We start from the raw sequence: 26,395 nt of genomic DNA, 5'->3' as shown, positions 1-26,395 counted from the left end.
ATATATATATATATATTTATGTACATATAAGGTGTATATAAAGTACGCTAAAAGATTTTAAGGAATGATTGCTCACACAAATTCAAGACGAAGAACTTCGTATGATCATATGCCCCAAACGATTACAATTAGTTTCAAAGGTTTTCAAAAAATTTTGTTTTTTCTAAAAATTTTTAAAAATCATTATTTTGATGAAACTTCAAACATTTACAAAATTTCATCAAAATAATTCGAGTGATTTTCGAAATTTTTAGAAAAAACGAAATTTTTCCTTTAACTTTGACATTCTGTCTTTGAAGTAAGTCATTTCGGACATATGATTATAAAATTTCGTCTTGAATTTATGAACGATCATCTCTTAAAAATCTTTTAAAGTATTTATACACCTTGTATCTCATAACCACCGTACAATACTTTCACAGCGTATTCTAGAGATAAAGTAGACTAAAAATTCTAATATGAAAATGTTGAGATTGCAATAATTTTTTAAATTATAAGTTAACTTTAACTAATTATAAGTAAAAAATTATAGCTTTGATATTTTTATATTAGAATTTTTTACTCTATCTCTAGAATATACTATAAAAGTATTGTTGTGAGACATGTATATATAAGTATGTATGTATCCGTAATTTTCTTGAAATCAAGTATAAATCGTTGCTGCGATGAGAGAAAGAGAAGAGAAGAGAGAGAGAGAGAGAGAGAGAGAGAGAGAAAGAGAGAGAGAGAGAGAGAGAGAATGTCGTCCCGGAGAGCTGAAAATCAGCATGGCCGCTTGGAACATTTTTTTTCTTTTTTTTTTTTTTATAGCAGAGCATCGTGTAGCTTTAATATGTACGCTTGTTTTTTTCTTTTTTTTACAGTCGACCGCCCAAAACGTCGTTTAACTCCGAGCACGAATGTACGTGGCGGGTAGGAAAATTGTACGTGGTGGATATAAAACAAGCAGGCATGACGAATGAAAAGCATTGGACCTGAAAGCGAAGCAATTTTAGGTATTGACCTTTTGACAATGCGCAAAGAGGAAGTACCTGCTTTCGTGCGTGAAGCGTGACGCGACTGGCCGCGGCGACAATTAAATCCGTCGAGCGCACTTTCGTTTCATTATATCCTCCGATCGATATCTCCCGAGCCGAAAAAATAGATGATAATGTCATTCAGTATTCACGATAAATAGTTGAAACTGTTTCTAGTGTGGATAATCGGGAGCCAACGTAAAGCCATTTATTTATGCAAAGGTAAAACGGCGATAGTTAATGACAAAATATTTCAATGTGGAATGAACGTAGTTTAATTAACTTAGCGATCGCGTTTCAAAAGTGTTCATTCACGGTTACGGGCGGAAAATAATATCGCTCGCATGCACGCTTTTATCCTGTTAAAAATGTTTACTGTATTTTTTGAGGTATTTATGTTTTACGCGATACAATTTAAAAATTTGTAAAAGAGCCCGCGCGGAATCCTGTAATATAGAAAGGTCAGCCAGCGGTGTATTTAACCAAGTTAACGTATCGCGATATAATTATTTTCTTTATGCACCAAATATGCAAGCGCGTTTAACGTAATAACGCGGCTCGGCGCGAGCGAATAATGACGCTACTTATGTTCGTTTTAAGGTAGCTTTCACGCTCATTATAAGCCACACGGCCACAGGGGAGGATCATGGCGGAACAAAAACCGCATACCTCGCAGAATTAGCGAATTTCCAACCGAAAAATATACCGTGCATTTCTTTTGAGGTTTCTAAAAAAATGTACCTCGCAGTATTTATGCGGAAAAAAAAGAATTCATCAAAATTATACGAAACCGGAAAAGCATCCCAGTGGAATGACGTAAAACGGGGAGGATCGACAAACGTTGAAATATTAGTCCGTTATTTTTTTTTTACGAGTCCCTCTAGCGTATCGATAACCTGTAAACATTTTGGCGTAACGGTGTAATTACAGTTTTGCGGTCGACAATTTTCGAGTGCGCTAACCGTTTTCGCCAGCTGGAATTTCACGAAAATCATGAACGATTCGTAACTATACGAGCATGTTAATATTATTCAAGCCGCGATACATGATAACATGGACTATCTATATTATCGTTGGACTAGCTAATCTCTGATGCGGTAACGTGGATAAATTTCCGGATGATAACGCGAAACGCACCGAAATTTAATGGCGAAGCTTTATCGTGTAAAGTTCAGTAGTTAACGCATACCATGGGGTTTACCGCATCACCTTCCACCATTCACGAATCAATTTGGTGAAGTGCATTTATATTTTAACTAAAGTATTACGGAAGGGGAAGGGAAAATGGGCTCATACATACATTAATCTTCTGCCGTCGCATTGGTACGCCGCATAGTTGCGCGATCGCGCGAAAACATCGGCGATAAGCTGCTCAACTAGAAATCAGATTGCAGAGACAAGATAATGGTCGGCACTCTAATCGTAGATTAGCTATTCCGTAATACGAAATAATTAACGTTCGATCCCAGATACTGCAGGGGCTCAATTAAATGGACAAGCGCTGCTGACGCAGGCAATTAACGTACCGAATGGTGTGCCTTACTGTGTAACGAAGATAATTTTGTCCAATTTTGTCCACTGCTGTGGTACATCGTGCGATACGTTGCCATGTGTAAATATAGGATATCGCGAAATCGTACAATTTTTTGTCTGATTGTGAATCCGATAATAAGAACTTAATGATAGTTCCAATGTGCTGTGTTTTTTCAGAGATAAACAGTTTAAAATTTTCACAAATCAGATTTTTCAGCACATAGTAAAATCCTTTCATTTCTGTTCGTTCTTTTATCGTGTAACAGGATTTTGATTGACATTTCGTACTACGGTCTTTTAAGGTAAAGCGTAAAGCCGAGTAAAATCGTAAAGCGTGGGGATCGCAAGTTCAAAGGCCTCGAGAGGGTCGATGTAATAATAGAGCAGAGTGGAGAACTTTCGATTAATAATCCACTGCACAGACTGGACGCGCCGGTTAGATTCAGAGATTGTTACGGGGATTAAATTTATACCTCAAGAATGCAAAATCAAATTTGCAATTATGGCATTAGCCGAGATCTTCCAAGATTCACTACTGCTCCTATCTCTAATCTCTTTTTCATTTTACTAAAGAAACCTGTTTATTTTTTATAAATTGTACGTGTAATAATTTTATTGATAAAAACATACTGCGATTCTTTAAAAAAGAAACATTTATTCCGAATTGAGAAAATTACTTTATTTATACGTTATTTATAATAAATTATTTTTTATTATAGAAATTAAATTAACAATAAATATTTTATTTTTTATATTATATTTTATTATTTGTATTACTTTTTGTACTCAATTTCTACAACAAATACATATAAGATAACCTAAAGAGTAACTCACAAAGTAACATTCCAACCCTGCATTTATTGTAATGAAATAATTGTTGTAGAATTTGAAATTTAATTGGTCGAAAACTGACGATCGCCGCGATTTTTGATCCCTGCTGGAAAAGTATTCGTCTGTAATTTCATGCCTGTAATTCGTCGATAAGGTCTAGGACGTGTCATATATAGGAAAATACGGCGATTCGTTTTAGTATCATCCGTTTTACACGTTTTATCCGTTTTACATTTCAATAATTCTATTGGCGATCGAACTCCTTTAGAACAACATTTCATATCACGCACACAGGCGGGTGATTTATTAGCCAATTGCATGCCTCATAATTCAATCACATGATATATAAAATCATGTTTTATCTTTATATTAACAATGCATAAGCGTTTGTTTAACGAAATAATTCGTAAATCAATAAGTGAATTCTCTTTGTGGGGATATCTGTTTTTGATCTTCCATAATAGCATAAAATTGTCATGCGAATATTTGTATATTAAATTGAAACGTACGATTGATAAAATCCTCGTTCGATGCGTCAGCGATTCTGTCGCCTATTCAACGACACGCGTCCACGAAGATGGGACGCAGGGGATTCGCGAATATGTCGATGGAAATTACTCGTTATGCCCTGGAGAATTGCACGCTGGACGTTCGACGATGAGAAATAAAGTACGATGATGATCGGCGTTAGAAGGCGGATAAACTCTGTTCCCTCTCTTTCCGAACCTTCTCTGACTTCTCTCTGTTGCCGTATAATGACTAACAATCCCTTCGCTCGAGCAGTTGAAACAATGGAAACAATACAGATACGAGAAAGCCGGTTTGCATTGTCGGACAAACCACAGACAGGGCTCCTCATTTTCCCTCCTTTACATCCCTTTCTCTTTTCTACCCTATTCGTCTGCATCCGCGATCTGTAGTACATCTATATACCTACATTCATCCGTTCTTCTTTCTGATTCCATCTCACTTTGTGCTATCCAATACCACACAGCCGTTCGTGTTTTGTCTGTTTCTGCACCCGTGGATATTCTGGACTTAACTTTTTCTACTATCCTTCTCTTCGTTCTTTCGCTCTTCGGAAAGCGCGGAAAGAATCGTACGCCGCTGAATAGGCGTTGATTCCGGAGCGGAGACTGCTCCCTTCGACGCTTCTTCCGCCCTTTATACGCGCGCCAGCAGCACTAAAGGTTTTACCTTCTCATTCTTCATCGGCAATTAGTCAGCGATGCTAAGTTCGCCGGTACCGTTATTAGTCGCGCTAACTTTTCGAAATTATGAGGAGTGAAACGATATCTTACGCGTTACTCGTCGACAAAATTTTTCAGTCTAAAATATATTACGCGAACGGTAAAACATACTATAAAATAATGCGTCGTTCGAAATTTGAAATTTAATATTTTATTTAAATAAGGAAAATATCTGTGGGGAGAAAGAGAGAGAGAGAGAGAGAGAGAGAGAGAGAGAGAGAGAGAGAGAGAGACTTGAAATACATATAGGGAATTATGGTTTAACCATGACATATTTTTGATAAATTAAATAAAAACACATAAACTCTCTTTGTAGAAATATTTATTTTATATTCTATTTCGTTTTTTATAATAATCCATTTCAATATGAATATAATCGAAGTAAATTCTCTTATCGTCCTATAAAAATATATCGTATATAAAAATGCACATATTTTACAAATGTAAAAAATATTTGTGTATTATAATTTGAAGCTTTTCCAAAATTCCTATATATTTTTATTTTGATCTTTGTGCGAAGTTCTACATAAAAATCCTAAATATCAGATATTAAATAAGAATATCTATTGTCAAATTATTTCTATTGTGCGCGTGACGTCCGGAAGGAAATCATCGTAGATTTCTCTTCGAACAACTAATGGCAACTACGTTGTTCCACCAAAGTACCAGGTGCACTGGACGGAATGTGAATAAAAGCGGCACTTGAGGCAAACTAGAAGGAGAGAGAGCGAATTCCCGAAGAATGTTGACACAAAACATTATACGGCTGGTCGCCGCGCCCTCGATTTCGTCTCGTCTCTTCAACAGCCGTCTGTTAAGAAGCACAAGTACGCGTCTTTGGGGATACGCTTGTGATGATACGTTGAGGGTTGACGTAGTGTTACGCTACGTTCTAGTCTGTCAACGTATCGTTTACAACAGTCGATCTGATGATCTCTCCATCCCCCCCCCTCTCTCTCTCTCTCGATCTCGCTGAGTGGCCCCAGAGAGAGTGTGTAGTTGAGTACGTGCCAGAGTAGATGCAACCCTTAGCTACGCATTCGCTCGTCCCTCCACTCACCGTCCATTGTTTAGCTATTTCGATGAGCCAACGTATTTCGAGTGCGTTCGACGTGGCTCAATTCTTGGTCTGTTTCCGTAATCTGAATCTATTATATAATCAAATAAAAATGTAGGATTTTGCAAAGATTTTGAGAAGATTTACATAGAAGATTTACGAAGAAACTTTGAATCGATCATACATCATGAAGTTATGAGAACGCGTATCCATCAACGTATAAATAAAAAAAAGAATAAAGTTCGCGCGATTAATCTTTCTGATATAACGCTCCTGTTACGTTCGTAATCCAATCCGATTCAAGAAGAGACGAGATCAGAGATCCAAGATTATATTTCTGATGTATACTATCAATCCGGGGAAATTCTTGGTAACGATCGAATCGCAAGACGATGTACATCAGAAGGTTGTACGGACAGTGGTGGAATTATAATGTGAACCGGGGGAACTCATGGAAGATGAAGAGTTAACTTTTTATGCGAGACACCTTTCCACTCTGCTCTTCCTTCCGCGGGGAAATGATTACGGAGCTCGGGGTGAATGTAGGTCGCAAGATATATCCAATCGCAGGTCCGCACTATACTAGCGATGCTGGAGTACGCTCAACGTTAAGATTCGAAACTCTGTCGGCTTTGAAGAAAGAAGGGCGGCGAAAGAACGAGAGAAAATGAGAGAGAGAGAGAGAGAGAGAGAGAGAGAGAGAGGAGAGGAGAGGAGAGGAAGAGGGTGAGAGGGTAAGGCAGGAAGTAAATCTTTGCTAGGTACTACAGCTTTTATAGGAGAGAGTCCACGATTTTCTTTTTCGAGAAAACGATAACTTTCCGGATTCGAACGTGCACGTCCGAGAGACGATGCCGCGAGGGTGGGGAATCCGCCAAGTTACTAGAAACGTTGCCTTGGCTTATAAGAGATAAGTAATCAAGATTTAAGCTCGCCAAGCTGGCGTAAGGGAAGAGAATTGCCAACGTAAGCGCTCATCGGAGACTCGAACCAAAACAACTTCCGATCTCGCTACTTTCGGCTATATTCGGCTACTGAGAGTACCTTGGACTCGAGCCTGCGTCGGGTAGATAAAAGCACGTAATTTTAGTAAAACCAAGCTATCTAACTGTGTATGTGTGTGTACTTTGACTTGTAAATTTATAGTTAGAGTATACAAGCCGATAGTATCGTTGATAATTCATGTCGCGACTGCGACTCGTGGGTGCGATAATAATTCTTCTTTTTTTCCATAATGCTGCATTTGCGTAATTCGGCTAAAGTTTCGCACGTTGAAACTTTACGCTAAAACGCCCGCCCCGAAATTCCTAAAACGCGCTGCCTTTGACGTACTTCGATCGCGATTTCGTCAGAAGCACACGCGGAAACACGCCACGAGCGCGCACGTCATTCGTTGCACGTTCTGCAACGTGGATAGTCCGCACTTGGTCGAGCCAGCTTCCAGATGAGCAATGCTGGAGGGAATGCGGAATACATCGGCAGCGAACCGGCATTCCTACTTAAATCAACATAACTCGGGTGATGAATGGTTAACAGGCTTCGGCGGGTGAGGAGGGTGACGGGGAGGATCGGGACGTGCAATGCGCTCCATTTATGGAAGCTATTACGGCCGAATTTCAGCGTTAAATGTATGATTTATGGCCGGGCGTATTATCTTCGTTCATGTCCGTCGACGATACAGTGCACGTCCCACCACCGCTCTTCCGCCCCTCTCGCTGCTGTGTGACCCTCCTTCTCCCTCCCCCTCCCCCGTCCAGAAAATTACTTCGTATTCGGCCGGTGCGATGGCGAAAAATCCACTGCCGAGTGTCCATTCGTTGACGCTACTGCGTGATTAATGCGTTTCTGATTGTTATTCGTAATACTCCAGAATTTATGGCGTATTAGAATCTCAAAATAAAGTGTGCGCGTGCTGGCTCGAAATCACTCCGCGTCCCCGTCCGTCCAGGTCCGCGCGAAGATTCGCGACAAGTCCGGATTTCGGGTTCCGGCGAGTTTTCCGGGAATTCGCGAAAGCACGACGGTGGTAATGGAAATTTTAAGCGTATTTAAAGTTGTATGGCGCTGCGGCTGCGGCGTTGCGAAATGAATAATGAAAAAGAAAGGCGGAAGGCAGATATCCGCGAAATATGTATGCTAGGCGGAGAAAGTGCGGAGGGAAAGGAGCGGTAATCTTAATTGAATGCAGTTAAGCCGCTTTACATTTTGCCGTTAATATATATCTAACGTTCATCCTGTTCCTTGTTATGAAGCAGGTACCTCCGATGCCTCTTACGAAACGCAGGGACCCAGTTTCGTGATGGAGCCGCCGTCAAGGATGGAGTTCACCAACGTGAACGGCGGCCGGGTGGACTGCACCGTGCGAGGAAATCCACTGCCAACCGTCGACTGGCTCGCGGCGGACGGCGGCAGTATAACGAACATCCTTGGCATCAGGCATGTCCTCGGCAACGGGACGATACACTTCCCCGCGTTCGAGGCCGAGGCCTTCCGGCAGGATGTCCACTGGGCCATTTACAAGTGCTCCGCCGTCAACAGTGTCGGTGCGGTCGTTAGCAGAGACGTCACCGTCAGAGCAGGTATGTCAACCGAGCGAAACTTGCCGAGCTCGTTATCTGCGGTCCGCTTCTCTGCATTATTCTCCGTTGCTTCCCGACATCGTATTCTACGGAGGTCGTGCAGGAGAAGACCTTACGAATGACGCGTGCGCGTGTGTATCCACAGACGATGGACTCATGCTTACAGATTCGATCGCCACTTCTGCTCTCCGGACGGTGAGATGAAATTTCCTTCTCGCACATCGTTTATGCATCGTATCGGATTATAATCGGCGAACTAAGTAATGGGGCTGTCTCTCCGTCGTGTCACAGCGAAATCTAGAGAATAATGGAATTACTAGATATTAAAATCGCAATTTGGTGTTCCATTAAAAGAAAATGTTATAGAGAAATCTCTTGGAAATAATCAAGTTATTAAGAATTGTACAATTTACATTATCGTATTAGACAATTATTGCCATTATCTTGAAAGAATTTTATAATGTATATTATCGTATTAGACATTTATTGAAAATTTAGAGCTTTAAATAAGAGAGCTTTTTTGCGGTGACTCTAATAATTAAGTAACTCTAATAATTACGTAATGTAATAATTAAGTAACTGAGCTAATTGATTTTCGACTTAGAAAAAGAATTTTATTTGTTATAACTTGAGGTTACGAATATTAGCAAGTTAAATAAATTACTGTGTTTAATAATAAGTGTTCTGCACAAAAGGAATATTTTTGTTGAAGTATCTAAAAATTTAAACAGATATACAAAGCTGAAAATAATTTTGTTGGATCAACTGTCAAGATAATTATGTATGATGTTCAAACCTGGTTGCTAAAACCAGAAAACTTTTTGCAGAAAACTGCTCATCATGCTTGAATTCCTAAATAATTATTTTTGATGGTTCAACAAAATTATTTTCAGAGCTGTATCTAAATTTTAAAATGCTTCAGAAAAATTGTTCTTTCCATATACTACATGAAAGTGTATGGAGAAAACTTGGAAGTAATCAAGTTATGTTCTGAATTATTCGCACACGTATGTTAAAAATTCCCGGATGGCACAATTCGTTCCACATATAAATGTTTTATGAACATTTTCCGGAAACTTTGGAATATTTTCAAAAGATATGTGTATATAAAGTAAAAGAAATTGTTCCAGGAATATTTGTACATGTTCAATGAGATTGTTTTTGTAATTTTAGAAAAGTTCATGAGTTATAAAAATAGGCTCAATTGAATTTGTAATTTGTACCTTCTTGTAATTACACTGTTGAAAAAAAGTGTATCGAATGTAATACAAATCGTATATTTCAAATGGTCTACTCAAATTTTTCGATTAATTTAACACGACATGAATATGTTAGAAAATTACACAAATATTATGTAACAGAATAAATACAAGAAAGGTATATTGACACAGTTTGTTATCAAATCGTGGAAATATATATTTTTTAAATAAAATTAACATTTATATATGTTAAATTAACTCAACATACTAACATTTTATTTTATTTATTTATTTTAGAATTTATATTTTAAAACATTTCATTATATGTTATTTGTTCACTTATTCATAAATTGTATCATTTCGACATTAAGAAACGAATATTAGTTTAACACAAAATCTTTATATAACATGATTTTAAATTGACATTCGAATATGTTAAAAAATTTAATACAAACAAATTGACAAGAACGTGAATGGATTGCTTCCAACACACACATATAATATTTTTGTGTACAAATTTGGACGCAACCAATGTTATGTGCAAGACGTTAAAGAAGCAAAAAAGTTGAAGTTAATTTGATTATAGTGCATGATTAGCAACTGCAAGATTCAGGCATGAATTATTACGCTAGAGAAGAAACTTTCCTAAGCAATATTCCTAATAGAATATTTTTAAAACATTAAAAATGTTCAATAAAATTTTGAACGTTTTAGGAATAGTAAATGTTCAGTGCAAGTATTTCCAAAGAAAGATATTGGTATCGATATATGTAAAACATTCATAGACTGTTGTCTGGATTAAGATAATTGAAGAATTGTGACAATTTATATTATCGTATCAGATTATCGATTAATTAAATAATAGATGTTTAAAACGAGCTAATTTTACGAAATATCAAGTAATAATTAAATAACCGAGCTAACTTGATTTTCAATTTTTAAAAAGGTTTTATTGTGTTTATTATATTTGAGTTTCTAGTATTAGTGAATTAAATAAGCAACTGCAAAGAAAGAACGGTTTTGCTGAAATATCGAAAAGTTTAGAGAGATAGATCTGAAAATGATTTTGTTAGACTATTAAAATAATTATGTAATAATAATAGGTTAAACTGGTCGCTAGAATATTAAAACTATTCGCAACATTGCTCATTAAGGAATTTCCTAAATAATTATTTTGATCCTAAATAATTATTGGTTCAACAAAATTATTTTTAGATCTAGATATACTGAAATTTTTAGATATTTCAACAAAATTGTTTTTTTGATGTGTAAATATCCATCTTGGTATCAATGGATAAGTGATCTGATTGAAATTTTTTAAATATATTGAACTAATTTCCTAACATTTCTCTAAATTTCTTTATATAAAAAATTTCACACACAAGAGTCTTCAATATTTATCTTTGTAAAAAAAATAGAGTTTGATAGGCATGAGCTGGTAGAATATATTAGAAATTGCGTATTGAACAGCCACGATACTTAGTTACTGAAATCACGTTAATGGAAAAGAGATCCGTCTACAGATTCTTTTTGCTCGACGACGCGATACCTTCCAAAACTCACGTCTACAAGAGTATCGAAGTAGAAGACGGCGAGAAAAGAGAAAGAGGCAGGGACGAGTAAATGGAGTAAAAGGAGGCCGCGAGGCGCCTTAAAAATAGAGCTTCCGCCAGGTCAACGAACCGGAAGATATCTTATCGACCTAATACGCCCGTAAATCATCGTCGCGTGAACGCAGCCCATACCTTTTCAGATTCATGCCTGGTGCCTCTGCCGCGTCAGCTCCTAGTATCCGCCTCAGCCATTTCCTTTTTGCTCATCTCCTCCACGGTTTCATCCTGCCTTTTCCTTCGCCCTTCTCCTTGCTGCTTCCGTGCTCGACGCCCGGCTTCAGCTAGCGCTTCCTTCCGTCCTCGAGAAAAATCTTTCGGGCGCGCACGCCCTATTCTTGGAAACAAAATGGATATGATTGCGTGCACGATCGCTCGAGTACGTTGCTAGTTGTCGCCGGAAATGTCACATTTTTCGTTTTCCCACCACCTCGGCAGCTGCCATGCGTAATAGCAACATTTTGTCAAAAAATGGAGAAAGAAAGAAGGTGATAGCCTGTCATGCGGGGTTTGTCTCTGTAGGAAGATAACTTTCCGCCACTTTAAAAAGAAGCTTCCGTAAGGGGATTGGTTTCTAAAGAAGCAGTTTATGATTCTTCTTTCCATTTTCATACGAAAACCACTTCGTGGCTTATCTTGGTTATTTTTCTAGAGGCTAAAAGTTACATTTTAGTGGCGATACATTACGTTTGTTGTTCCTGTACATGGAATTTGGCCGAAAAACACCATCTCGTGGGAGTAACTTCCATCATTCAGTATTTTCCCGCAGAGTTACGTGACAAACAAGCCATTAGTCTCGTCGTTACTTGACATATTTCATCATCGATCCCGAACGTCCCGAACGATGTAAGGCAAACGACATAAAAGATGACGAGAGATGGCAGAAAATAACTGCCGCCAGGGCATCGTTGCAAGAAAGTTCAAGCTCGGGAATATAGAGTATTTTATTCGAGAATACGTGCTACCTTATATGACATGACTTGCTATACGCATAATAAGCTGAAAAGATATAGAAAAATTCAGTCTATCGGTACAGTGAGGAGGCGTATAACGAGAACGGATAACGAATACCATTTTGCAGATATTGGCGTTCGCCTTCGCTGTTTGCCTGTATTCATCACGGATTCGTGTTAGCTCGGGGGCAAACTGAATTTCGTATTCAGCTTGAACAACTCGCAGAACTCGTTATTTATTTCGTAGAAATGAACAAAGTGGACGCGACTCGAGAAACACATTATATACCTCGAAGATTCGGCAACCGTTGTTTGCTGTTCGCTCAACTGATACGCATATATAAAGTACATACATACTAAGCATAAAACAAACGTTACACAACGATATTACTTTGCGAATATATGATATGTACGACGTGTCGCCTTACACCGAGAAAATGAGTAAGTTTAACGACCGCACTAGACTCTCTTTTATAAAAACTACAGGGAGGAACCACATCGCTCGCTTTTACGAGACGGACTTTTACTCACGTTTTCTACCTCGTGTCGTGTTCTCAGCTTAGTAGCTTATTGTTTAAAGCTTTATTATAAAAATAACTGGGATATGTCGGCGTTTTTTGTCTTTTGCACAATATTATTATTATTATTTATTGATATTAAATAATATTTTTTAATTTATCTGTTTATTGAAATAAAATCTGAAGGAATTTATTATAGAATTTATATTGCATTAAGAATGAAAAAAATTATTATAATATTTCTTTTAATAATTTACGATTAATATACAATTAATGTACAATTTTTATTTTGTTTATTCTAAATTAATTACATTTTTATTTAAGAGCGCGCGAATACACACACATTCGTATTTACATATGTATATAACAGTATTATTGGCATTCTCTCGACCTTAAAACATCGCTATTCGTTAAACTTGTAGATTCGTTGTCGCGTAAGCACACCGTTATAAGAGGTTCTCTTCTTGATACTTTTGCATAAAATCTAACTTGTCGAAAAAGCGCGGTTTTCGTTTCTAGTGGGAGTGATTCGTAGGGAGGACGGACGTGTGCTCTCTGATGGAAAGCTGGTCGAACGTTGCTGCTTTTGCGCATCTTCTTCTCTGTCTTCCACTCTTTGATTCTCTTCGTCCTTTCCCTCCTTTTTGCATTCCCTTCCGCTATCTCTTTTCTCTGCTCGTTTCATGCTTTGTAAATATTACCTGCCACGAGACGTCTGCCGAGTTTATGTTCAGCTTGGTTGCCGCGTAACTGAGAGAGCCGAACGAGCGATATGCGAGGAGAGATAGAAAAGGATGGCTGTCGAGGGGAAACATAACTAGAAAGGATGAGTGAGAGAGTGAGAGAGAGAGAGAAACAGAGAGAGACAGAGAGAGAATAGTAGCATTCGTAGAGGATAGGCAAGGGGATGAAGAAGAAGCACGAGGAGGTGGATGGAGTACGGGCAAACTCACTGAGTTTTTACCCCATTCTGAAGTCTGAGTGCCTCGCTCCGCTGACTCTCGAAACGGGTTGCAGAGGCAGAGACCCAACGCACCACCACACCACAGCGATTCCCTGGCTGCCGCCACCACGTCCGCTTTCCTATCTTCTTTCTTCTTCTTTCGTTATTTCTCTCCTTTGCTTCTTCCCCTTCTCTCTCTCTCTCTCTCTCTCTCTCTCTCTCTCATACGCGCGCGCGCGCGCTCTCTCTCTCTCTCTCCTTCTTCTTACTTGCCTGACTGCCTTCCATGTTCTTTACAACCTTATTCCATCCACCTCTTAGACATACCCTTACCAACCTTTCAGCCGAGCCCATCAACTTACGTGGGCTGCCGGGTCAGGGGCGAATCGCGACATGAGATTTTGGATAAGACAGCCTTTTGAGATTTTCTACTCTAGCCATATTGTGCTGTCTCGTTAGTCATGCAAAGTCAGCCGCGTAGAAATGACAGTAGTTAAACAGAGAGTGACGTGATTTATCCAAAGAAGCTCGCGTTATTCCATGTTTCTCATAAATTACTTTCTTCTTTTCTTCTAAACCTATCATTGATACGAAACAAATAACTTTTCCGTAAACTACAAAGTTTCTCTAACACGGATTACATTAAATTATTCGCTTGACGTAAAAGATTTAATTGTAAAAGTACAGTATGAAGGAAGCTTTAGTTTTTATCTTTTTATTTACTTAGCAAAAAATGACTAAAAGCACATAGTAAATCTGAATAATTTAACATACGTGATCGTTTCCGGCGAAGGCTTTTCTCGTAGCGTCGAATATTCCGCCATTGTCCATCCCTCGTGTTATTCTGTTCAATTATTATTAAATTTCTAGCAAATTAACGAAGGCTATTTGTTACTCATTTTATTAACTGATCGTGTAAATTTAACATGCGGATACGCGCAGTAAATGTATCGCGTGTTTACCCGCAAACGTGCGTTAAACAGATCATTAAGTGTAGAGAGAGAGAGAGAGAGAGAGAGAGAGAGAGAGAGAGAGAGAGAGAGAGAGAGAGGGGGGGGAGGGAGGGGGGCACGGGGGTAAAATTACGCATGTCCGCACATACATTTACGAAAACTCTAATTAGAAGCGGCATTGAACGTTGTTGAAAACGTGGTAAATTGTCCCGCATTATACCATTTTGGTTCTTATCGGCAAACGTGTATCAAAGTGAATTGTAATGTCGTGCGGTTGCGGCATCATTAACATTTACGTTACGTTCTTATGGTTTCCGGAACCATAGTATATGGATACATGGAGAGTGGAACTTATCGTTACGTGTTGCAGTGGTAAACCAACGTTACGATCCGGAAGTGCAAAATCCCAGCGGCTTCCTCGGCAACAACGTGCTCATGCGCTGCAACGTGCCCAGTTTTGTTCGCGATCACGTCACAGTCACGTCTTGGCTCCAAGAACCAGTCTTCAATATTTATCCCTCCACAATGGGCGGTAAGCAAATTAAAAAATAAACCGAAATAATAAAATATAGATATGTTTATATCACTTTTCAATATGAATGAGCATGTGTAATTACTTTAAAATGGAATATAGAATTATTCTATTTAATATGAAACAGGAGGAATTGAATTATTCTAAAATTACAGTTACCTTTTACCGCGCACGTGAATATTGGGTATTGTCGTGTAAATTAATTATATCGCTGGAAAACAGGAGTTATATTGCATGACGTCATCTACGTGCGCGCACGTATAAACACGTAATTTCCTTCCGATCAATTTAGATTTCCATGATGATAGAAACGTAATTCAAACCTCCTCCCCACCCTCCCGTCACACGCGTGTTGTTATAGATGGCAAATATCATATGCTGCCGACCGGCGAGTTGATGATAATCAATATTACGCGAAGCGACGCGCAGATGACGTATCGGTGCAGAACGCATCACCGGCTAACTCAGGATACCGTCGTCAGCAGCAATGTAGGGCGGCTGCAACTGACTGGTGAGTATGTCATAGATTTTTCTCCTTGTACATTCGGAGTATCCAAGCTTGTTTTGCTTAATCGAATTATTTTGTAAGGGAGGATTCCTTGATCCAATTTTAATTGTGTATCCGGTTTTTTCGTATAGTATTATAGTTAAAATATATCAGAGTATTGTTCATAATTTAATTATATCAAATTACTATTTATATCTAAATCATAACTTATTAATATTCAGAATTATATTATGTTTATAATTAAAAAAATAGGGAAATTAATTTGCAAGCATTAAATTAAAAATTAAAATTTTTATTAAAGTCAAATTCGCCGGAAAAAAGTTAACAAATTTTAATTAACAGAAAATATGGTTATCTTATTATTTTACATATTATTTTCGATTATTTTCTCCTCTGAAGTTTATTTCGTGGAGAACTATTTTCTATCGCTCTAATTACTCGCGAAAACAATAGTTCGATATTTTCCTCGAGGAAATATTGGTTTTAAACTAGTCTATGAAATTGTTATATTCAAACATATTATGTTAAGAAGTCTATTCATTTCTCTGGATACTACAGATGTAATCTCATTGTTTTTATTATGTAACTATCTCGATCATTCAGGATTAATTAGTTGACGGAAAATGAGTTCGATTCCGTTCGGTCGCTCCATCATAGTTTCAAATACAAAGATGAATTTATTTCGACAATTATTAAATTTTTCAAAAACGTAAACAGAGCAGAAGCCTTGGATATCCGTTGTGCTTGTCGAACGGTAAATTCCCGTTCCGCCTCGAGCTGAACGTATAGCGGACGTATGGCGGAGTTTAATTAAATGTTTACTTTACCTGAACCCGATTCGATCGATATCGCAGCAATTATATTTCCCATTTTTTTCATTTGAAATGAAAGCAACTAAAGAAGAGCGGCGAAAAGGGAAAATTTGTCCCACAAATCGAGAGCACGATACATCTACGTTATTGAAATTTTTAATAAAAATTTTAGTTTTTAATAAAAATAAAGTTTCGGAGCTCACAAAAGTACGTAATTATACACGAATATTTATTTATATTATAAATATCGCCGACGTGAGTCGCCATTTAATGTCCGCGCGATCAAAAAAAGGGATCGTCAAGAATCAAGGCATCATCAGAGTAAATAATTAATTCCAGGGAGCATCGTCCTCGTTTTTACGCTATTGCAATTTGTTCCCTATCGTGTCGAGCACATTAACTCGGATCTTATCTCGCGTTAGCGGAGTGGTCGCTGGGGATGAAAGAAGATAAAAACAGTGCGTTTAACGGCCGGCGTGAGATCCATCCGAGCGACTTCTTCGACAGCGCGCGGTCGATGTTTAATTAGATAACGGTTAAAGAAGCGATGACAGTATGGCCTTATGTTACTAAGAACTGAATAAATTACTGAGAATTGAATAAATGAGGGCGAAGAGAAGATAGGATGAAGGAAGTTACCCCGAGTGGTCCCGCTAATGACGTTTCTCTTCTTCGTAGGATGTCACATCGCGTTCGAAATTAAGTGGAACTTTAATCGCATCCGCACGAACATCAAGGGAAATGCAAATCATTGTACTTTTCTTTTTTATTGTGATCTAGTGATGTCAATTCTTCCGAGATCATTACAAATACATCATCCGTCTGTTGTTCTTATTTAATGTACGCGATTGAAATTGATATCTCATATATCACGAGAAAACTGAAATAATGTTTATGATGGAATATTGATCATACTCTTTTATCAAAATATTCTCATTGTGAAATCTTCTCTCCGTCTTCCTATAGACTATATTCTAGATTTTCTAAAACTACTAGAAAACTACGGAAGAGAAAAAAGAGAGATGGAGAGAGAGAGAGAGAGAGAGAGAGAGAGAGAAAGAGAGAGAGAGAGACAGTGTGTGTTCAGAAACTTTAAAACTAGGAGGATCTCCTGTGACATCGCAAATTTCGGAGGACGTGCGACTTATTTAAAGTTTCTCGTAGGTTCGAACAGAGCCGTGATTTTATGCGGTCGCTTACTTTCTATTCTTATATTATACTTGCAAGCAAAATTCTCCATGTTGCATTTGTAAAATTGCTTCGATCATAGACGCGCTTCGAATAATAATGCCAATTAATTAATACGGTTATTGCAAATTTTAAACCTTCATCATACTGCGTTTTAATAAGCAGTTGTTGTTGAAAGAGTTTCTCAATTCAAAAATTAGTTATATTAGCTTGGCTAATATAACACGATTTAACCAGAAACGACACGTTTGAAATCTATAATCAGCACGCCGTGATATATTTCTAATCACACAAATATTTCCAACAAACATCAATTAATTATCGCCACAATTCGCTTGTGAGTTAATTACCTCGTGTATCATTCGACGGCTTGCCGAATAAACGATATTCGATGAAAGCCTAGCAGCGATATACAGGCAGGATAAATATTTGTTCAAAGCAAGCTGCAAACGCAGAAGGGAACGAATAGAATTAACCTAAAAAAAAAAATGCTGCATCAACCGCTAATTCCAGGAATAGTTCGGGTTCTTTTTACATTTCCGAAGTTTACAATACAAACAGAATAATATTAACACAAAATAATATGAATTGTAATACAACAATTACTATCGCATCAATATAATTATTCGGTAATTATTGAAATAATATATGATATTATATATGTATACATAATAACAATGAAACAATGAAACAATTTAAACTGCAGCGTATCATCGATATGTCGATATTGACAATTAAATGACATTTTATAATTTAATGTTATCCTTGAGAGGAGAATGAGATGCAGGATGGAACCTAACGGGGAGAGTAACGCATAGCCGTTTGTGTGCCGCCGCATAATCAGGCAAGAAAAACTGATTCGACGTGCCCGAGCAAGAATATCTCGGCGGACGTTAAAAAATTCACGGGTTTCAATTTTCCAGGAACGTACGCGTTCGCGTTCGTGCACTCGTAATAAAGCCCGCCGCGCTGGATATCTTCCACCGTAAGATAGAAATTTATGCTAAGCGCACTTAGGTAGTTAATAACTTAATAATGAAGTTCAGGAGAAATTTGATCGTTTGCATATTTCGACGCGCGCCTTCGGACCGCCGGTTGGTTATATACCTTCTAAATTAACCAAAATCTCGATGTACAGTAGTTTTCCCGGAGTAATGAGGAAACTTTTCGGCGCATTATCCGAAGCGAGCGTGTAAATCCCAGCAGGAGGCTCGCCGAAAATTTAGAGAGCCAGCGTATAAAGTTAACATTTACCGCGCAATTTCGGGGAAAGTAATAACGCACGATCGTGAAACGATTCCGGGACAAAATTCAGCGATACACATGAGTCGTAGAGCGTATACATATATCTCTTCATTCACGGAAAGAACAGTTTTGTTGAAGTATCTAAAATTTTAGCTATATACAAATTTTAAAATAATTTTGTTTGGTCTATTAAAATAATTATGTATAGGAGGCTTAAACTGGTTGCTAAAATATTAAAACTTTTGCAACATTGCCATCAACGTCCTAAATAATTGTTTTGCAAACAAAATTATTTTTTTTATTATTATTAGATTTGAAATTAAATTTATAGATACTTTAACAAAGTTATTCTTACCGTTTAATTCTAGATTTCGATATTTGAATTTTTTTTATAAATGTAGTCTCTTATGAAAAGACACTGAATTTCAAAATTGTGGCAGGAAATTCAAATTAGAATATGAAACTTATATTCTTGTTTAATTTTGTTTACTTGAGTTTTTATTTGTTTTCTGAGGTTTATATATTCTATACGATCGCTAAATTTGTTTATATATTCTACATGATCGCTAAATTAGATCATTAAATTCTTTCTCTTTGGTAAATCGAAGAATCATAATTCTTCGAAATTGCACTGATCAAAAACGTCACAAGTATAATGTTATAATTAATTAACACCAACATTGTTATTACTCGCATTGACATTTGCTATTAATTTTAATCACATTGGGAAATGCAGCGCAAGACAGCGCGCATATACAGTTACTGTATAAACGTATCTCACGTAAACGATAAATGTTTTTGTCGCAACATACAAGAGGTATGTATGAACGCTCGCGGCGAGTATTCGCCGCCGTAATCCAGCACATTAATTCCCCGTTAAATGTAACAGCACGTATGTGCGATGCTGTCCACACATCATTTGATCGCGAAATAACACACGTGCCGAAGAGGAGGGCACTTGAGTATCTATGGACGAATCAATAAACCACGCTGCATTTCTACCGCAGATATGCGCGGGGGCTAGATTGAGTGGCTTTATTTTATTTAACATAGCCATGGCGAAATAAAAATACCTACATTCGTAATGGGACAAATGGAATAATTGTAGCGCGCCACATCATGTTTGATGTGTCATTAACCAGCGCATTTTCATTCTTGCTGCGAACGCGTAGCCCGAATATATTTAATTAATTTATAAATTTTCATGCCGTGTATAAGAAAATCTGAAATTTCGAGCGAAGCGAGATTATTGTAGACGAAATGCTGGACGCGAATTAGGAACGCGAGCGATTTACATGATACAGTTTCGGCGGAGTGCTAGCGAGGAATATTGTAGCCGTATGCAAAAACTTAATTAACAAATGCGATTTAATTTTTATTTTTTTAATTATGTTACTTTTGTGATTTTATTGCGAACATAGCGGCAATCGCATTCGTATGCGTGTTACATACGAATTTCTTTTTTTGACATAACGTTTTAATTTATTTCAACGCGGACTGATGCGCTCTCAAAACAAAACAAGAAAATGTTGCGAAATTTCGTTAATGCTCGACGCAAGTTTCGTGCAGGAGTTCGCTCGACATTGCCGTTCGAGCGGAACGTAATTTTTCCGACGTTTTGGATAGCGCGTGACGTAATTTCAAATTCTCGCCAAAGCACGGAGATATATCGTCGTTATCTAACGTGGTTCCGCTTCGTAGTGCACCATGTCGTAAGACGTGGCGTTATCTGCGACCATAACTCCCCATTAAACGTCGCGCTGGATGCGTGCGCGGAGCCCTGCCTTTTTTTCTTTTTGTTTTCTCCACCCTCCTCCTCCCCACCCTCCCTGTGTTCCACCCGTCTCTCGCCGCCCGAGATCCCGCATTTCCTTCCTCTCTCCGCGGACAGTAACGATTTATGAACATATTTTCCGCGTATCACACGGCAAACTTGCCCGGAATCGATCCTCGAACGAGCGCCGGCGACCCAATAGCGTCCCACGATTTAATCTTCGATTTTGCGCTATAATTGAATCTACGCGCACCGCTTGTTTCTATTTTCAGAAATTCGAGGCTCCATGCCGCCTATAATAAATGAGAAACTGGTGTACATGTCGGCTCGTCTAAAGGACACCGTCGTGATCCCTTGCGTGGCCTACGCCAATCCCACCCCGACTAACAGGTAAGATTTTTTTCGATATAATTCAACCACGTTCTCTCTCTTATTAATATTATTGTAGGTTAATCAATTATTAATTTCATAGATTTATTAATGTCGCTTATTAATATTATAGATCAATAAATTATGTTTAATTCTCAATTAAATTTATATTATTAACGAAGCGTATTTGCGAGGTAGAGACGATTCTTTCGCGTATGCGTGTGTATACCGGATCTCTGCAACCCGCATACCGAATTTCCGGGTTTTCAGTAGTATTACCAATTTCGTAATTCCCATAATTAAATTTTAAATAGCATTTTTTTTTCCGTGTCGACCTCGTTCCTCTTCTCTTATCCCCCTTCCTTGGGGAGGGTTTGCGTTACGCTCAGATACGCAATTAAACGGTAAGCAGGCATTTACTTTCCGCCGTGGCCCAACAATGCTGTTAAGTAATCTGCATACAAAGTATGGTACGCTGCGCTTGAATTAAAGGCGATGCTTGAAGATTAAACAAGCCGCTTCGCTAAGCATCACATACGTCACATACGTCGCGATTGTGAAATAGCGATCACGAAATCCATATATAACGCGACGTCCTAGTGTGAATGGCAGTTAATAATGAAGAGCGATCGCGACGTACACGATAAATATTGATGATCCGATGATATTGAATGAAACGGACGAGACTGGCATATATTGGGTTTCAATCGCACTTCCGTTTTCGTTACGCAAGAATATGGAGCGTAAAACTAACTACTGTGGGCAATTATCGGTTAAAGTTCGTTCACGTTGAAAGAATGCGCCTCGTGTTATCTTCATTGGCTCTGCCAGATACAGGAAACATCGTGTAACTTCTCCATGAGGAGTTTCGTTAATGCCATTTTTCCAAGAGGAATTAAAGAAGACAAGAGAATGTAGTTAATTGGATGAAAATTTGTATAAAAGTCGTTATCTTTGTTACGCGAGAACTCGGCGGAAAATAAGGATAAAATAAAGATAAAGACTTATTATCTGAAATAATATGTATTACAGAATCAAACCGCACCTGTGCGTTTAATAATGTTTTGCGCTATGTTCTCACGAGAGCGATGCCGCGCACGACAGCGCCAGGTGATGAGGAAATTGGAATCTTTGTGCAAACGGACGAACACATGGACGGTGCTTATTCGCTACTAGACGCCTGTGTCTCTATTTTCCTTATATTAATGCTAATTTTAAACATAGATCCGCGAACGGAATATTTCGTGCAATGTGAGCTTCACGCGCGGGAACGCCCACGCGAGTTCATCGACATCGCGGACTTTCTAGTCCTGGAAGACCGGAGGGTAGGTGAACCGAGAGGTGAACGAGAAAATAGTTATGAAACGAGGATTTCCTTCTTCTCTGCGCTCCGACTATTAAATATTACGTTAACTTTTACGGATACTATCCTTTTCCCGCTCGTGCATATTATTAGCTCGCGGATGTATTACATTTATCTCACGAGAAACGAAGAAGAAACAGCAAACGGAATGATAACGCGTACGACTGGTATTTTATGTGTTGGACGACAAAGCTTTTCAAGCCTGTTGATTATCTGCGAGACAGAAAGGATTTTTCTGTTCTAAGCTCATTTTATATCCCAAAGAACATATTAAATTAAGATAAAATCAAAATAACTTTATTTTAATGTCATGAAAGTCACAAAGTGATGATTTTTTTGTTTGACTGCTTATTGACGTTAAGAATCAAAGAAAAGTCATTTTAATTTTTTATTGACTTTTGTGTATTCCTTGGAAATTGTGTAAGCGTAAGTCTCGAAACACAATAGATGTACTAAGTTTTAAGAAAATGACTAATTATAGTTGAGTATTTTTCTCATATTCGACTGTAATTGATTAATTCCTTAAGGAATATATATCAGATGTACAAGTTTAAATGGATACCATCAAATCACAGCACAAAAAATTGAAATGCTCCCTAGGTGGAAGTCAGTGTAATTGGCAATTGCAACAATGTGCAAATGCTTCCTTCCTTAAGGCTTAAGGCTTACTACATGTATTATATTTCGAGACTAACTTGTAAGTGATTTTAATAAAAGTCTTGATATAAAAGTCTTAATATAAGAATGATATTAGATATAATATAAGAATAATATTTATTGTGATTCATCAATTCTTATAACTACGTTTTCGCGATTGAATAGAAATGGATCTATAGGTAATCAACGCTTAAAGAGTTTGTCGTATGAGACGTGAAATATCAATCCATGTCAGGATCACGACTCACATCGATACAACACCACGAAGAGAGCGATGAGAGGCTCTACGAAACTTGTTGCGTGGAGGGGAGCGTGTTATTACAGCGGATTACGCGATTAGCAACTAGTTTGGTCCCATCATTGATGCCGCGAGCACCATGCGAAGGATCGGTGCAATAATCAAACTCGGGTCAAATAGAAACACTCGGTTATTGCCGTGTCGAGTAGTGAGATGCATTTAAATAATTATGGATGAACCGAAAATCGATGAACGCGAGTTGTTTAAAAGTCATCTTAAAGAGTCAGTGCTCCCTGTCGTCTCACTTCTCGCTTCGATTTTTGATAAGAATCTTCGCTCGCTTTCTCTCTCTCTCTCTCTCTCTCTCTCTCTCTCTCTTTCTCTCTCGTTCCTGATTTCTCATGAAAATATAAAATGAAAATTTTAAACGTCGCCAGCAGAACATATCGACGGAACTTTGATCGTAAAATTTGTAGAATCGACGCGGATATAGAACGATGTGATTCGTGGTTTGTGTGCACACGCACGCGTGCGTGTATACACGCGTATAGAGCCGCCAATCTACGTTGGCGCGACGATAGTAGCCGGGGGGGATGAACGAAGATAGTCGGAAGATATATAGACGTCGGGAGGGCTGTATGGGTAGCGCAAACAAACCGACCGCTGATTACAGAGACTGCTTCTGACAGCCCATCAAATATTCCGCATTTACGTATACGTCGACGTCACTGAGTATTCCATGCTTGTGTTCATCAACCGCGCGTTCCCTCTCACCGGTCCTCCTCCAGCCACCCTCTTCTTCCACGTCGGTTCCCTCTTGCTCCTCCTCTTCTAGTCGTCTCTTCTGTAGGTTGATTTAGCCGACGGAAGAGAGCTGTGGAGGATGGAAAGCTAGAGAAGCTGGAGATAGGGATAAGGGATATAGAAAAGGAAGAGAGAGAGAGAGAGAGAGAGAGAGAGAGAGAGAGAGAGAGAGAGAGAGAGAGGCAGACAGAGAAGAAGAAGAGAAAGCTGAAGCAGAGAGGACAAGAGGATGGAGAAGACGAGGATAGAGAAGATGAAGACGGAGAGAGGAAGAGAGTTTGAGGGTTCGTCGGCGCGGAGTCTTCCATCTCTCCGGGTTCCCTCGCACTCGAGCATCCCCGTATCCCATCCTCTCCTACCCTCGCCAATTTCCCTTCGTAAATTCGATTATCTATAGGTATACTTCTCATCCCTATGGCTCCACTTCTGCTTCGCTGCCAACACGGCCGCCATCTCCGTTCCTATCCTCTTTGGCCGTCTCCTCATCGTCATCATCATCATCATCGTCGTCGTCGTCGTCGTCGTCGTCGTCGTCGTCGTCGTCGTCGTCGTCGTCGTCGTCGTCGTCATCGTCGTCGTCGTCGTCGTCGTCACCGTTGGTCTTCTACATCTCCTCCCGGATGCGGAGTAAGCAAGACCCAGGGACCACTACGCTTTAACGGATTTCTAAACCACGTGGGGCCGATCATCGCGTAAAAGCGAAAGAGAGAGAGAGAGAGAGAGAGAGAGAGAGAGAGAGAGAGAGAGAGAGAGAGAGAGAGAGGGGAGGTGGGGGGATGGGGAAGGGAAGAGACTAAATCGAGGGAGTTCTATGAACGCGAGAGGGACGATGCCAAAGCTAATGGCGCGTTACGAGCAATCGCGGAAAGATGAACTGGCTCCATTCCCTGGGTCCCGATAAACTTCCCGTAGAGCGATAAAGGATCTTGAATTGGGATCGATTTAAATATCGTCGGTATTCAGATAGTTATATTCGATTTGTATAATGAGTAATCTCATTTAATTAGACTGATTTATCTGAAATATTGATAGCGGTTTTACATGTTAATCGATTTAAGCAAAAAGATTATTTAAACAATACACTTTATTAAAGTGAATAACAATTATCTTTTAACTAAACTTATTTAATTGGGATACAGCAGATTTAATTGGGATTTTCTTTTACATTTGAATTCTATTTTTGCACAATATTTAAAAGCAAGTTTTACATTATTAAAGAAACAACGTATTTCCAAGTCATTTAATTAAAGCGCGGAAAGTGCATATGTTTGAAATTTATTCGCGTCATATTAAAAATTCATGTCAATCCGGTTATACAAATACATATGCAAGTTCGTTAAATAGTCGACGCGAACAGATTCGGATCGCAAAAATGGCGGCAGCTTGAAATTTTTATTAGTGATTCCATTGCGACATTGGCGTCGTACTGACGGGATTGATAAGATGATAGAGAGGGAGGGAAATTATCTCCATCGAGATTTATATACTTCTGTTAGAACGCTTCCCTGTATATACTGTAAAATCCATCTCTCGCGTGTAAGCTCAATAATGTACATGATATGCAAATAGAGAATAATGCTAATAAATCTCTTTAATGTCGCTTAATGCCACGAATTAATCGTAAAAGATAGACTATTTTGTCTGGATTAACATGTTCTTGCGCGGACGTCGATGCGCATTTCGCATTGTACTGACCACCGATAAGGTCAAAGGTCGCGCGTGCTCGCCAAAGATCGATTGGATTATCCTGTTTGCCAAGACTGGCTTAAATCGAGACAGCACGGGCTCTCCGAATTTTCAATTAAGACGAACACGGAGAGCTGGTGAAGTTATGCGTGATCTCGTTTGAAATTCGCAAGGGATCGATCTACGGAATTGCGCTATATTCGCATAGTTATGCAATAGCGTCATAGCATGCACTTCGGCAAAAATTCGCGGTGTTATCCTAAATTACAGTGTAAAAATGTAGATGTTTCCACTTGACTATATTTCACTGGAAAATATAGTCCTAAAAAATGGGGAAGTTAAAACACAAACACTAAATGTAATATTGATCTTAACATCACATGTACGAAGTAAACTTTCTGTGTGTAAAATATATTTACTAATACCAGTAGAGAAATTTGCTAATACTAATAGGGAGACTTTCTAATACTAAAGAGTAAAGAAAATGTGTAGATGTAAGTTTCGATTCTAAATTTTTGGAATGTAATCTTACTCTAAAGAGTGTAAACTGAGTCAGTCTTGGAAAAGAGTGGCTCAAGTCTTTCGGTCTTTAAGTGTGAGATTTCACTCTTCAGAGTGAGATATACTCTAAAAGTTTTAGAGAGGGCACATATGTCTTAAGTTTAATTGCGAAATGCTCTTATGAAAATACCAATAATTTTATAAGAGTGGATTTATATTTTTACGCCGTGTTCTAAATGTTAGCGAAAGTAAGACTTGAAATAGTTTGAACCCAGA

General features: G+C 38.5%; 1 protein-coding gene across 1 annotated transcript in view; it reads left to right on the top strand.

Moving 5' to 3' along the window:
• Nucleotides 1-26,395, top strand: part of LOC108689885 (Down syndrome cell adhesion molecule-like protein Dscam2) — a 93,370-nt gene that overhangs the window by 19,299 nt on the left and 47,676 nt on the right. Inside the window, exons 3-6 of the mRNA XM_018196840.1 lie at nt 7,940-8,266; nt 14,813-14,974; nt 15,336-15,485; nt 20,774-20,891. Of these exons, the coding sequence (XP_018052329.1) occupies nt 7,940-8,266; nt 14,813-14,974; nt 15,336-15,485; nt 20,774-20,891 (757 nt within the window). The remainder of the gene's footprint in view (nt 1-7,939; nt 8,267-14,812; nt 14,975-15,335; nt 15,486-20,773; nt 20,892-26,395) is intronic.

Source organism: Atta colombica, unplaced genomic scaffold, assembly GCF_001594045.1.
Source record: "Atta colombica isolate Treedump-2 unplaced genomic scaffold, Acol1.0 scaffold281, whole genome shotgun sequence".
Classification (NCBI taxonomy): Eukaryota; Metazoa; Arthropoda; class Insecta; order Hymenoptera; family Formicidae; genus Atta; species Atta colombica.
The sequence above is the reverse complement of the archived record's forward strand: the minus strand, read 5'-3'. Positions and strand labels throughout refer to the sequence as shown.